Raw genomic sequence first — 14,517 nt, forward strand, 5'->3', positions numbered from 1 at the left:
CCTGGACAATCACTGATCTTTTTATTGTCTCCACAGTTTTGCTTTTTTCAGAAATGTCATAGAGTTAAAATCATACAGTATATAGTCTTTTTAGATTGGCTTCTTTCACTTAGTAATATTCCTCATTTAAGGTTCCTCCATGACTTATCATGGCTTAATAGCTCATTTATTTTTCTTTTAATTTGTTGATTTTAGAGAGAGAAGAAGGCAGGGGGAGAGGGAAAGAGAGCGACAGAGACAGAAACATAGATCTGTGCTCTGACCAGGGATCAAACCAGCAACCTCTGAGCTTTGGGACGATGGTCTAACTGAGCCATCCAGCCAAAGCACAGCTCATTTCTTTTAGCACTGAGTAACATTCCACTGTCTGGATGTAGCAGTGCATTTACCCATTCACCCACTGAAGAACATCTTGGTTGTTTCCAAATCTTGGCAATTATAATAAAGGTGTTGTAAACACCTGTCTGCAGATTTTTGTATGGATATAAGTTTTCAACTCCTCTGGGTAAATATTGAGGAACACGATTGATAGATCATATGACATGAGTAAGTTTAGTTTTATAAGAAACTGCCAAACTGTCTTCCACTGTGACTGTATCATTCTGCATTTTCACTAGCAATGAATAAGATTTCCTGTTGCTCCACATCCTTGTCAGCATTCAGTGTTCCAGATTTTGGCCATTCTGATAGATGTGTAGTAGTATCTCATTGTTGTTTTAATTTGCATTTCTTGGATAATATATCATGTGAAGCATTTCCTCATATACTATTTTCCATCTGTATATCTTCTTTAGTAAGGTATCCATTAATGTCTTTGGCCCATTTCTGAACCAGATAGTTGTTTTATAGTTCTTTGTATACTTTAGATAGGTCCTTTACCAGACGTGTCTTTTGCAAATACTTTCTCCCAGTCTATGGTTGTCTTCTCATTCCCTGACATTGTCTTTCACAGAGCAGAAGTTTTTTACTTAAATGAAGTCCAGCTCATCCACTGTTTCTTTAGTGAATCATGCCTTTGGTCTTGTATCTGTCACCTTCAAACCCAAGGTCATCTGGTTTCTCCTATGTTATCCTCTAGGAGTTTTATAGTTTTGTATTTTATATCCAGGTCTATGATCCATTTTGAGTTAGTTTTGTGAAGGAGGTAAGGTCTGTGTCTAGTTTTTTTACCATGTGGCTGCCCGTTTTTTCCAGCTCTATTTCTTGAAAAGACTATCTCTGCGCCACTTTTGCTATTTTGCCACAGATCAGTTGACTATATTTATGTGGGTCTATTTCTAGGCTATTCTGTCCCATTGTCTATCCTCTTACCAATACTGCACTGTCTTGATTACAGTAGCTTTAACATAAGTCTTGAAATTGGGTAGTGTCAGTCCTCCAACTTCGTTCCTTTCTTTCAATATTGTGTCGGCTATTTGGGGGTTTTTGCCTTCTTCATAAAACACTAGAATAAATTTGTCAATATGCATAAAATAATTCTCTGAGGTTTTGATGGGGATAGTCTCTCTTCTTCATTCCTGCCCCAGAGTCCACTGCCCAGAAGTTGCTCCTGACTAAACAAAACTCCTTGCTGTTGTCTTTCCTATGGCCTCTCCTTTCCCTTTCAAAATTACTTCTTTATTTTTTAAAACAAAAGTTCTCATATTTATTATTGAACCAACCTACTTGTGCAGAAGCAAAGAAACAAAGAGAAAAATCAGTTTCCCAATAAAACAAGTTCAACTGTCCAGACAGTAAGGTGTAGGTGACCTTGAAATAGTCTAAATCTGTGCGCCATCTCACATGTGACTCCTTATTGACACAGCTTGGTTCTTCCCCGATGTCGCCTTTTGGAGTTGTATCTTATTTTATTACCAGACTTCATCTGAATCTATTGGAGAATGGGACAGTTCTGCTATTGTTTCCTGGCCAGTAATTACTCTTTTTCCCTTACCTGATTTCAATAAGATGACATAAAACTCCAAAACTTGACATACTGTCATGAAAAACACATTTATGAAGATTGTCTTCTTTTAAAAATATAAAATAAATAAGCAAGATGTGCAAATAGGCAAGTTTCCATTAAATAAATAAAAGATTTTCAAGTTTTGCTTTCCATATTATTTGAAGGGAAATGATCATTTAAACAATATTAAAGTGTATTAAAATTTTTTTAAAGTAGTATTAAAAAATGCTTAACTTTCATCAGCTTCAAGGTTTGTGTTACTCCCAAATTTTACAAATAATTGAACTTTCAAATCTGCTAACACCTGAATTGACTCCACTCTGGATTCTAAGGCATCAATTTCTTCTTGTAAATATTTCTTTGCTTCTTCTAACATTTCTTGTGTTTCCTCTTGAGAATGGCTAATGGAAACATCACCAATTTGATAAGGTACCATTAGGCAGTCGTCATCTGCAAGCATATCCTCACAGGCATCTTCTAAAGTTTGGAGTTGTTTCTTTATTACATTTTTCTTCCTTCAGGTCTATGATTCTACTTGTATTCCTAGTCAATCTGTTTATTTTTTTGTTGATCTTCAAAAGTGACATTGACTTCTGCAGCCACTTTCTTCATCATGGCCCCCGTCTTCATGGCCAGTAATTATTTGATCCTGAAAGTTTTTGTAACAAGACATGGAAAGGAACAAAGTCAACCATACATACCACTATGGTGGAGAAAGAGAGGGAAAGCAAATAACATCTCTTGACTTCTGCTTCCTCCTAATGAAAACTCCAGTAGGCACAAGAGAGCCACACCTGGTAAAGACAAACTAATGTGTGTGATTTATTGGTGGTTCAAAAACTTCCCCAGAAGTATTTGCCTTTAACCAAGTGAATATTTACCTAATTGGCTGAGTGTCAGGGAGTTTTTTGGAGTTGTTTATTTTACCTTATAACAAAGGCTGGCCTTTATAGTTTAGAACTGGGTCAAGGTAAGGAAATGAGCTTCCCTTCCATTGTGAAAAAGGAGAAAACTTTTAAAAGATTTTATTTTTTCACCAGAGAATCCTGAAGACCCACTTTAAATAAATCAACTCACCTTTCCTGTCTCTTCTTCCCTTTCCAGGTAGAGGATAAGAGGTAGACTCTGGTTGTCTTCACCTTGGGGTTCAGAGGTCTTTAAAGAACACTTAGCCTTTGCAGCCCAAGAGATCCGAGTTCAAATCCTTGGATGGTGATTTGATACAAATTTAATGTGACTTTGCCAAGTTATTTAATCTCTTTGAGTTTAGGTTTTTTCATTTGTAAAACAGAGATATTACCCTTACACAGCGGTAGGATTCAGCCAGTTCACACGTTTGGCAAAACCAATACCTAATTTTTTGTTGAGTTCAGCAAACCAGTTGTTAAAATGGCACTTGTAATCAGGGTTCTCACTAAGGTGGATGCCTGGGCAGCTGACCAATGTGAAAATCACAAATTTACATCCCTTACTATTTCTTAATGTTCATCTGTGCAACAGCGTATTCTAAGCTGTTCATAGGTAAAGAGATGGGATCCAAGTCCTACAGTGAAAACATGGTTAAGGATAAATCACACAGCTGATGATACTCAGATAAAAGCAAAGAAAATTGCAAGTGAGGATGCCAATCAAGAAGTAATATGGAAATATCTTAAATAACAATTTTACTGTTTTTTGTAAGGTACTATTTAATATTTTTTCATTAATATTTTAAAACTCTTATAACATATTTTCATGTACTCTTATTGTTCCTATTTAAGTATTAAATGCATGAAATAATAAACTACCTCTTGGTATATTGTTTTCTTGTACTTAAAATGGTCATTAGGGCAGAGAACTGGTTGTTAAATTATTTGAATTCAAGCACTGCCCTTCTAGGTTGCTGCAATTTAAATAAGGTAACAAAATACCTATTACAGTGTAGAGTAGTTGTTTAATAGTGGTTTTTATAAATAACTGCCCTTTAAATGCTTAAAGGTAGACAGCCCTCCAGCCGAGCAATAGTGAGCCAAGAGACTTTATTTAATGGCAATCTCCAAATTTTAGAGGTATTGAAATTAACTTTTCTATAATAACATTATAAATGATGACTAGGGTCCTGTATCATTGCTCAAATATCTATTTAACCTATAATATTCTTGGTTGATTTTGCTATAGCAAGGTTACTATTGGCCGTATAGGCAAGTTCCTGGGGGAGTCAGTGTCTTATTTGCACAGAGACCTCATATATTATTTTTATGAGATGAGTTTGAAATACTTGTGTGAAATTCCAGCAGCACAGCCCCCCTGATTTAGCCTTAGTTATGAGATTAGGGATTCATTCCCTTTACTTATAACCTCCCTCTTTGATTGGGTGTTGGCAGTGGGGACTGAAGTTTGTATTGTTGGCTCCTGTGGCACAGGCCCTGGGAGGACAGGGATTTATACTGATGAGTTTAGGATGAGGGCAGCAGGAAGAGAGGAATCACAAGGATATCAGGCAGTCAAATCTGAGCTGGCTTCCTATATGCTTCTTTTTCCTCATGAGGACCTTAGAGTTTAGCCTGTTGCCTTTCTCGTTACTGTCATCATGTTGCGTCTGTAATAAAAGTCTCCCTTTCCCCTTTAAGATTGGCACTGAAGAAAGCATAACTTCTCTTTGGCCTGGCAGTCCCAGAAACTGCAGCACTTTGGTTTTCTAAGAGATTTTACTGCTAGTAATAATGCAACATATACAGAAGTTTACTTTTTTAAAAAGACTTCCTTTTTTTTTTTTTTTTACAGCCATTGTTCTCCTTTCAGTTCTTAGGAATAAAACTAAATAAAGTAAAAAAAAAAAACCCCTAAAGAATAATACACAAAAGCACACAGCCTTTGAGCATTCAAGGGAAAGAATAATAAAATCTAATTACAGTTCAGGAAATAATTAGATTCAAGAATCCCTGTGATGTGCGTGTGTGTGTGTGTGTTAGAAAGTGCATTTATGTCTCTGGGCAGTAGGGTCCAGGGAGGGGGAAGATGAAAGGCAGACAGGTATAAGTTTCCTTCTCCTCCATTTCCTTGCCTTACTAGTTTTGCCACAAGGTCAGAATGACACTCAAGTTGTATAAGTAAGGACTGGATTTAGAAATGGACCCTTGTGAAGAAGAGGCGAAGGACATTAGGGTGTGATCTAGGAGGACCAGCAGCTTGGAAGTAAGGGGATTATCTATAGCCATCTCTCTGGGATAATTCTTCCAAGGAAATTTTTATATATATGGGAGTCAGATTTTGTTTATATTCATCTTTGCATTCAACTATTAGTGAGTATTTACTTTGCACTGTAACAAATATTGGGGAATCATAGATGCACACAATAGATATATTTAAAGATACTTGTGTAATCATTAACATTCAATGTTTTGCAAATTAAGCTGCCATACAGTACAACAACAATTCTGCAAAGCAAAACCTATTTCATAGCTCATAGAGCAGGTCCTTCTTATAGGCTGGTAGTCAGCCAATGTTTCTCTAAAATGCCAAATAGTAAATATAAGGTCTACCGGGAAGTTCTGTCTGTCTCTATCACAAGTTTCCACACGTAAGCACATGTTTATTTGGCACATGTGTGCCTATTTTTAATCACTTAATGTATACACACAGTTGTAGCAAATTAACTAAAACAAAGTTGATTCACGTTAGTCTTACGCGTGAAGCGATAGTGTACCCATGGCTACTGATAAAGTTCATTTATGCCACTGTATTTTTACAAATTTCAACGAGGAAGAAATGTTACAGAAGCATGTAGAAATTTATTGAAAGTGTTTGGTGAAGGTACAGTTTCTGATAGGACATGCAGAAGATGGTTCAAAAAATTCAAAACAGGTGATTCGACCTTTCTGATAAGCCACGTTCTGGGCGACCATCTTTTTTTTTTTTTTTTTTTTTTTTTCATTTTTCTGAAGCTGGAAACGGGGAGAGACAGTCAGACAGACTCCCGCATGCGCCCGACCGGGATCCACCCGGCACGCCCACCATGGGGCGACGCTCTGCCCACCAGGGGGTGATGCTCTGCCCATCCTGGGCGTCGCCATATTGCGACCAGAGCCACTCTAGCGCCTGGGGCAGAGGCCACAGAGCCATCCCCAGCGCCCGGGCCATCTTTGCTCCAATGGAGCCTTGGCTGCGGGAGGGGAAGAGAGAGACAGAGAGGAAAGTGCGGCGGAGGGGTGGAGAAGCAAATGGGCGCTTCTCCTGTGTGCCCTGGCCGGGAATCGAACCCGGGTCCTCCACACGCTAGGCCGACGCTCTACCGCTGAGCCAACCGGCCAGGGCTGGGCGACCATCTTTGATTGATGACGATGTTGTTAAAACCATGTTGGAGCAAGATCCTTTTCTGACAACATCAGAGATTGCAGAAAGGCTTAATTCAGCTCAGCAAACCATTTCAGACCATATTCGGAAGATAGGATTGGTGTGGAAATATTCAAGATGGGTGCCACATGAATTAAGTCAGAAGAATTTATATTTTGTTATTCCAAAAATGGACAGAACTTTCCGGTAGACCTTTGGCTTTGCTGGCTATATGGTCTCTGTTAAACTATTGTCCTGCAGTTGTAGTGTGACAGCAGTCATAGACATTTTGCATGTCTGTGTTCCAATAAAATTTTATTAATGGATATACAAATTTCACATAGTTTTCATGTATCATCAATATTCCTTGTTTAGTTAAAAATAATTTAAATTTTTTTTATTGAGTTTAGAGAGAGGAGAGTAAGAAAGGTGGGGTAGGGGAGAACGGGAGCATCAACTCATAGTTGCTTTTCATATGTGCCTTGCTGGGCAAGCCCAGGGTCTCGATGCTGTGACTTCAGTGCTCCAGGTTGATGCCTTATCCATTGCGCCCCCACAGGTCAGGTTCATTAAGTATTATTGTTATATTGATTTCTTTCAACCATTTATTTTATATTTTTCCAAGTGAGAGTAGGGGAGATAGAGAGACAGACTCCTGGATGCATCCCGACTGGGATCCACCCACTCAGCAACCCATCTGGGGTTGTTGGCCAGTGCTCTGCCAAACTGGGGCCATGCTTGCAACCAAGCTATTTTTAGCTTCTGAGGCAGAGGCTACATGGAGCCATCCTCAGTGCCCAGAGCTGATGCACTGAAACCAACTGAGCCACTGGCTGCAGGAAGGGAAGAAGGAAAAAAGGGGGTGAAGGAGAGGGAGAGAAGCAGATGGCCACTTCTGTGTCCTCTGACCGGTAACTGAACCCAGGACATCCACACGCAGGGCCGACGCTCTACCCTTGAGCCAACTAGCCTGGGCCTCAGCCATTTAAAAATGTAAAAACTATTTTTAACTCAGAGGCTGTATAAAATCAGACAGCAGGCCAGAGTTGCAGTGGAGGAAATAGATAAATTACAAACAGTTGTTTCATTGAAATAGTTCATTCTGCTTTCTATCAAAGACAGGTGGATTAATGGGCAATTTAATAAAGTAGTAGAGTATTTCTGATAAATAAGAGTTGTCAAAATTTATGACAGATTCCTTAATTCTAGGAATCAGGCCTGACTGGTGGTGGCACAGTGGCCGGAGTTCATGCTTGCCAGTTCGAGTAGTGTGGGGTCGCCAGCTTGAGCATGGGATAATCAACACGCTCCCAAGGTTGCTAGCTTGAAGCCCAAGGTCTCTGACTTCAGACTTGAGCAAGGGGTAGGCTCTGCTTGAGCCTACCTCTCCACCACCCCCACCCCTGGTCAAGGCATGTATGAGAAGCAATCAATGAAAACTAAAAAAGGACAGGAATCAGGAGGGGCCGTGGAAGAGTTTTCAGAACCTTAGTCCCTATGAATTCCATGTAATGTTTTTTTTTTTCCTCTCTAACTTCCTTCTTGCTCTCTTCCTGTGAGTGATTTGCCATTGCTGTATGTACTGGATTACTATCCTTTCTTTTTCCTGCATAAATACTTTTTGCTAATGGAATATGTAGTCAACTCTGTTGACAGCAAACAGAGGCAAAAGAATGTCCTTGCTTTTCATTAGCTTTTGTAGTCCCACAGTTTTGGGTACAGACTGGGTTGGCTTCAAAAGCATTTGTGGAAATCTTAAACATCCCTGGAAAGTTAGATTTGGGCTGAGGTTTGACACTATTTGTAAAACCTTAGAAAGAGTAAATATATGTTAAAATGTCAGGTTTAAAAATAATAATAAAATAGCTAACATCCACTGAATTCTGTGAATGTGCTAAACACTGTTCTCACTTATTCTTCATGATAATTCCATAAAAAAAAAAAATCTACTATGTACTGTCCTCACTTTATATATAAGTACAGCACAGAGAGGTTAGGTAATTTTTCTGAGTAGTTAGGCCAGAATTTAAACTCAGGTAGTCTATTTCAAGGAGTTTAATAAAAAGAGATGTACTTAGAAGTGCAGGAATGAGAAAGCCAAGGAAAATGTTGTGATAATCAGGTTAAACTTAATTTTACAAATGAGGAAAACGAGTCTCAAAGATATTAAGACTTTCCAAGGTCGCACAGCAAGATCAGAAGAAATAAATCTCAGATTTCTTAATTACCAGGCCATGTCATTTCTTTTGTTCTGCTACACTGCATGCCCTTCAAAACCTAACTGAGGAGAATGAAATGAGTAAACATGTTAAGTTTCAGAGCCAGATACACAATTTATGTAGAACATTGAAAAATCTTGCTTTAGGGTCTAAAATATAAAGTTAACTTAAAGCCACTTTGAGTAAAATTTGAATTAACAATTAAAATGCAAATTAAACTGTAAGAATGCTAATACTCAATAAGATAGTTTTTTTAAACGACAAATTAAGTTTTAAATTCCTCATTTTTATGAAGAGACTAGAATAAATGGAATTCATTTACATCTTTCAAATTAAAAGAAATTGTTCTTAAACTTGTTTTTTAAAGTAATTTTTTACTTCAGAACAAAGTAAATGTACGTTGCAAAAAAACTTACGTAAACAAAATGAAATAAAATTATTAGTACTCCTTCCATCCAAGTACTAGTATGAAGGTATTTTTTTTTACCACAACAAAAATATATTAAAATAAATTGAATAAAGTTAAAAAAAAACTACTCTTTTTAAGTGGAGAGTTCACGTTTACATTGATTCATTTAACATTTACTGAACTAAAAATTTTAAATTGGAACTGGCACTGCACCAGATACTTGGGACTACGAAGATAAGCAGGACAGTTTGTCCCTAAAAGACTTACAGTATATGGGAGGAGATAAATAAACAAGTGTTTGTCATAAATAATGCAAAACGTGTCAAAATACAAGGAAAGTTGTAATCTCACAATTGTAGCTGCGACACTATAATCATTTTGGAATTAGGTTTTTCCAAACCAAATGCTCAACACAAGACTGGGACAGGATTATTACAGCACGACAGGATAAACTTAGTTGAAAACATTTAGGTAGTTGTCAAGTTAAGTTTAAATCTTTCAAACTCAGTGTTCAGCGAGCTGGACCCGCACGTACTAATAATACTCCGGGACAGAGACACTTCCAGAGCCACATTCACTGGGAATACTCTTGAGACGCCTACGGGAGCAGTGCATCCTGGGACTTGTAGTTTCTATCAGGACACTGCAACTCCATTTCTAAGGCACTTCTCCGTTTTAAACTCTGGTACAACAGTCAGATTAAGCCCTAGAGTGTACTTTGAAAATTGTTACCTGTTTCTGAGCTCATTATGTTTCTATTAGGGTCCTTCTGTTCAACACCCAAATGGACAGTCTCTCTCAAGCCTCGTAGAGATCCGCGTTTCTTAAGTAGTAGGCGGAGCTGAACTGGAGCTTGGGATTGGCCAGTATCTGACTAGAAGAGGAGTTTTCATATCCAGTTGCTGATCTGTATACTGTAATGTGGTTAAAAAAAAAAAAAAAAAGGTCAGTTCTTTACTGCAGTACTCCTCTTGGCCGCGGGAAGTCTCGCGATATTTCGACCAAAAGGTCCTGGCAATGCGTAGTGAGCGGCCGGGCCTGTAGGAGTGCCGGCCGCGGGAGCCGGAAAGGAACAGGTTAGGCGGAGAGGGCGGACGGGTGCTGCTTACGCCACACGGGCTCAGAAGTGTGTAGACAGCGCAGCCTTCACGGCGGTGAGTCGGCGGGAGCTGTGGACGCTGAGTCGACCGGAGTTTCACCTGGGTCTGCGCGGGCTGTGACAGGTGCGCGGACGCGCACGGCGCTCCGCCCCTCGCCGGCCCGCCCCCTCCAGGCCTCGCCTGCCGGGCTCGGGATGAGCTGCTGGCCCCAGCCGAGCGGCTCCGGCTCTCGGCGCCCGTCGCTGCCGCGGTCGCCGCCCCAGAGCGGCCGCCGCCCCTGAGGGAAGGAGGGAAGGAAGCCGCCGCCGATCCCGGGCATGAGCCGGCCGCGGTGTCCGCTGCAGGACTAGGGCGCCGCCATGAACCTGCACCAGGTGCTGACCGGGGCTGTGAACCCCGGCGACCACTGCTTCTCCGTGGGCAGCGTCGGCGACCAGCACTTCACGGTGAGTCAGGGAGGCTCCCGCGTCGCCGGCGGTTGGTGCGCGTCTCTGAGTCAGCCCAGCTCGGCCCAGCGTGACCCGCGGAGGCCGGGAGCCCGTCGTCGCCCCCGCCGGGCTCCCCGGGTCCTCATAGAGGTCCCGCCCCCTAGGGCCGGGCGCACCTGGCCTTGGAGAGAGGAGGGGGCAGAGACCTTTCCCTGTGGAGGTCCTTACTGTACTGAGCTTGAGGTCGGAAGTGAGAGTGTTTTGTAGGACGTTTCAGATGTCTAGTCTGAGGTCCTTGGGACGGGATGGTTTGCCAAAGTCGTTTAAACAAAAATCGTTGTTGTGTAATTGGGGGGTGGGTGGAGTGGGGTGGGGAGGGACTTTCAATTACCCCACTGCGTGGGCTGAAATTGTCAAGTTTAGAAATAGTTGGGATTGATTTCATTCTTTAGTTAAGGTCCAGTATCCTTGTAGTTAGAAAGAGTGGGTGTCTTCAGACAGTTACTCATTGTTAACAACTAGCGCTGCTTAAAAATATAGTGAAAATAGTGCTTTTCATTCAAATTCATTGAGGAATAAGTTTAGAAAGTAAAAACTATTTCTCATGAATAATTTACTCCTGCTGTTCTTCGAATGCCATATGTATCACTTTAGTAATCCTGGGAAACTTATTTATTTTAGGTTGCTCACATTAATTACTAAAAGTTGTATTACTGTTTTCCAGTAGAACTCCTTTTTGCTATGTAGTGGTAATTGAACATTAAAGCTTACTGAAAGTGATTTGTTTTTTTATTAGTCTTACCAGATATTGGAAGGAAGAGGGCCCCAAATTTTGGCCTACTTATTAGTATAGTAGAATTTTCTGCCTTAATTTTTATAATAACTTCAAAGTATATGTCAGTAATCCCGTGGCACCCTATTATCTCAACACGTTTATTTATAATGCTGATGATTTGTGCTACAACTTATGTAGCTACAGCTTAGTTGTGATTAAAAGTAAAACTAAAGTTTACCCAAATAAATGAAACAAAGTAAACAGCTTGACAGATATCCAGGTTTTCTTTTTGTCTACTATTGACTTTTTTTTGTGGTCTTTGCCAGTGGAATAAATAATAGTTATTATTTAACATGGTGCATGCATTTAATTTCTGAATTGTTTTTAGATCTATGCCAACCAGATACTTTGCTTTAAAAGAGTCTGTACCTCTTCTGTAGAGTAACACGTACAGGTCTTAGCTTGCACTTGAACCCAGCTGTTTTAGAGATTCTAATTCTGTTAACCTGTCCAGAATACTCAGAAGAGTAAATCTGAAGGTTTCAGTGAGCAGCTGTAGTGGACATTGCTCTCTGCTCTTGCTATTAAGAAGGAGGGAATGAACAGCATTTCATTCAAGGAGGTTTCACTACTGCAAGATTGTAGGATGGTTAACATGGTATTCTCTGTCATCTCCTAAAGTTATATGAGTTCTTTGTACTATGTAAATCCTAAGATCTTTTTCTAAGAAGGCATTAAAAATCTCTGTAAGCAGTGGTGTGAAAGTCAAAGCATATACAATATGTTAGCCTATGTATATACCTAAGTGACTCATATTTATATTTTATATAAGTGTATATAAAACCTGGATGAATGCCTCTATGTTAATTTAAAGGAAACACGAGTTAATGTCCCAAAACTTACATAGCCATTCTACACCATCATGCAGCTTGTTGCTCCCTCCTGCTGAATTTTAAACTCCATTTCTATAGGCCAGGCTTTAATCTTCTCCCACCAAGCCTACTGCAGATTTCTTCCAGATCTTGGGAAGCATGGCAGTAAATACAGTGAAAAACTATATATGTATACATACTTATTTAATGTAAAGAGGCGCAGTTCTCTCTAGTTTTGTGGTAGTTTAAGGATTAACATTTGATCACCTTTTTCTTCTGCGGCCAGTTCATCCCTGATTCTTTAACATTAAGTTGATTGTTTTATTATAAACTAAATTTTGTGCCCTCAATTTTTTGGACACTGTATGCATCTTAATTTTACCTCTCTTGAAAGCTCATTTTTCTTCCATGTTAAAAGCAGAATCTATTTATTATTTACTCATTGAATTTTCTTTTTACCTTTATTTTTTTGTGTGTGATAGAGCGCACGTAGGGGTTAGATAGGGATAGACAGAGAGATGAGAAGCATCAGTTCTTCATTGCGCTGTCTTAGTTCGTTGATTGCTTTCTCATATGTGCCTTGACCGGGAAGGGGGCTGCAGCAGAGTGAATGACCCCTTACTCTAGCCAATGACCTTGGGCTTCAAGCCAACAACCTTTGGGCTCAAACCAGTGTACATGGGGTCACGTTTATGATCCCATGCTCAAGCTGGTGAGCCTGCACTCAAGCTGGCAACCTTGAGGTCTTGAACCTGGGTCCTCTGTGTCCCAGTCCGATGTTCTATTCACTGCACTACTGCCTGATCAGCCTATTTTTAACCTCTTTTGATTTTGAGTTCTTTTTTATTGATAGGAAAATAGCAAACAGTAATGGTACATGGTATATGCAGACTAAAAAAATCTCTCTAAATTTCAGTTTTACTTGAGGTAAGGACATGAGATCTTCCTCTTACAGGTTGCCTTTGAAGAATTCTTTTATTCCTCCCGGTACATTATGCTCTCTCTAAAGACAGTCCTATGTTTGTAGTTCCTCCCTTTGCATGTTTGCAGATAACTTACCTGTTCTTGTTTCAAAAGATTTCAAGAGATGAGATCCTGTTTCCTCAGTAAAGTGTGACAGGTTGAAATTGAAAGGAAATTAAATGCTAGTTTTTATGGGGTCTAGATTTTAAAATAAGCAATTATTAACATAGTATATCCAGTAATTAGATACCTTTTTTTTTTTACTACTTAAACTGAAATCAAACTATTTTGACTTTGCTCTTGGTATGAAAGCTTCTGGTAGGCAGTGGCCCTATCTGATACTTTCTAAGTACTTTATTTGCACTTTCATTATACTATTAACCAGTCTTGCATTGTGTATGTACTCCATGGTTTCATTGTCAGCATCTAGGACAGCAGTAGGAGAACTAATGGGACATAATAGTAGAGTCATTTTTTGGATTTGAAAGTTAGTGTTTTATGTGGCTAATAATAAAGATTTTTACTTGTCAATTTAATTGGTTGGTCATAGATTATTCTCATTACAATCAGAAGCAGCTGTGTACCAGTTGTAATATATGCATATTAATTTTAAAGAGCAAGTAGCATAGCAGTTTATTTGATAAAGCAGTGCTCTTCTTATAGTTTTGATAACCTTCCACAATGTACTTTGAGCACCTTGACGTGAGTTTGTGAGAATAATCTATTTCAGAAAAATCTGTATAACTAGTTTTAGATTTTGTTCTAGAAATCATATGTATTGTGTTACATCTTAGGTTTTTATTTAAATCTAGGTAGATGGATTATTATTAAAGAATTTAGTGGCAGAATGTTCTAAAATCACACACAGCCTGTTTTATGTATTTTTTCCTCCTTATTGAATTTGTTGGTTTGACATGGGTTAACAAATTTATACCAGTTTTAGGTGCACAATTCTAAAACACATTGTACACTGTAACATGTGTTCCCCACCCCAAGTTATCTCTGCCTGTCACCACTTATCCCCCCACAACCTCCTCCCCAACCCCCAGCAATCACCCCACTGCGCACAGCCCACTTTAAATTGAAGGTTGTTTTCCCTATTTTGTGAGTGTGTGTGTATACTTCCTCATTACCTTAGCATGTTGAATAAACACTAGAGAATTAAATTTAATAATTATTATTGCTATCCACAAAAAGATATGCCTATTCCAATTGATTTTGTATGATACCCAGTTTGGATTATCTATACAGATTCATTTAACTTTTTCCTTCCGTTTTATTGAGTTATAATTGACATAAATCACTATATAAGTTTAAGGTATACAATGTGATGATTTTAAATATGTATGTAATGAAATGCTTACCACAGAAAGGTCAGTTAACATATCTTTTACCTTGCAAAATTACCATTTTGTTGTTTCAGTGACAATATTAAAGCTTTACTCTCAACAGTTTTTAAGTGTACAATACAGTATTGTTAACTGTAGTCACTGTG

At 39.1% G+C, this 14,517-nt stretch overlaps 1 protein-coding gene and 1 pseudogene across 1 annotated transcript in view; one reads left to right on the top strand and one right to left on the bottom strand.

Annotated features, from left to right (window-relative positions):
• Positions 1 to 2,174: 2,174 nt before the first annotated feature.
• LOC136402449 (prefoldin subunit 4 pseudogene) lies at positions 2,175 to 9,797 on the bottom strand (annotated as a pseudogene).
• A 497-nt stretch (positions 9,798 to 10,294) lies between these two features.
• The window catches only part of LOC136404285 (dmX-like protein 1), a 28,433-nt gene continuing 24,210 nt past the window's right edge, over positions 10,295 to 14,517 (top strand). The window contains exon 1 of the mRNA XM_066383646.1: positions 10,295 to 10,430. Within this exon, the coding sequence (XP_066239743.1) occupies positions 10,344 to 10,430 (87 nt within the window). The 5' untranslated portion in view covers positions 10,295 to 10,343. The remainder of the gene's footprint in view (positions 10,431 to 14,517) is intronic.

Source organism: Saccopteryx leptura, chromosome 4 (genome assembly GCF_036850995.1).
Source record: "Saccopteryx leptura isolate mSacLep1 chromosome 4, mSacLep1_pri_phased_curated, whole genome shotgun sequence".
Taxonomy (NCBI): Eukaryota; Metazoa; Chordata; class Mammalia; order Chiroptera; family Emballonuridae; genus Saccopteryx; species Saccopteryx leptura.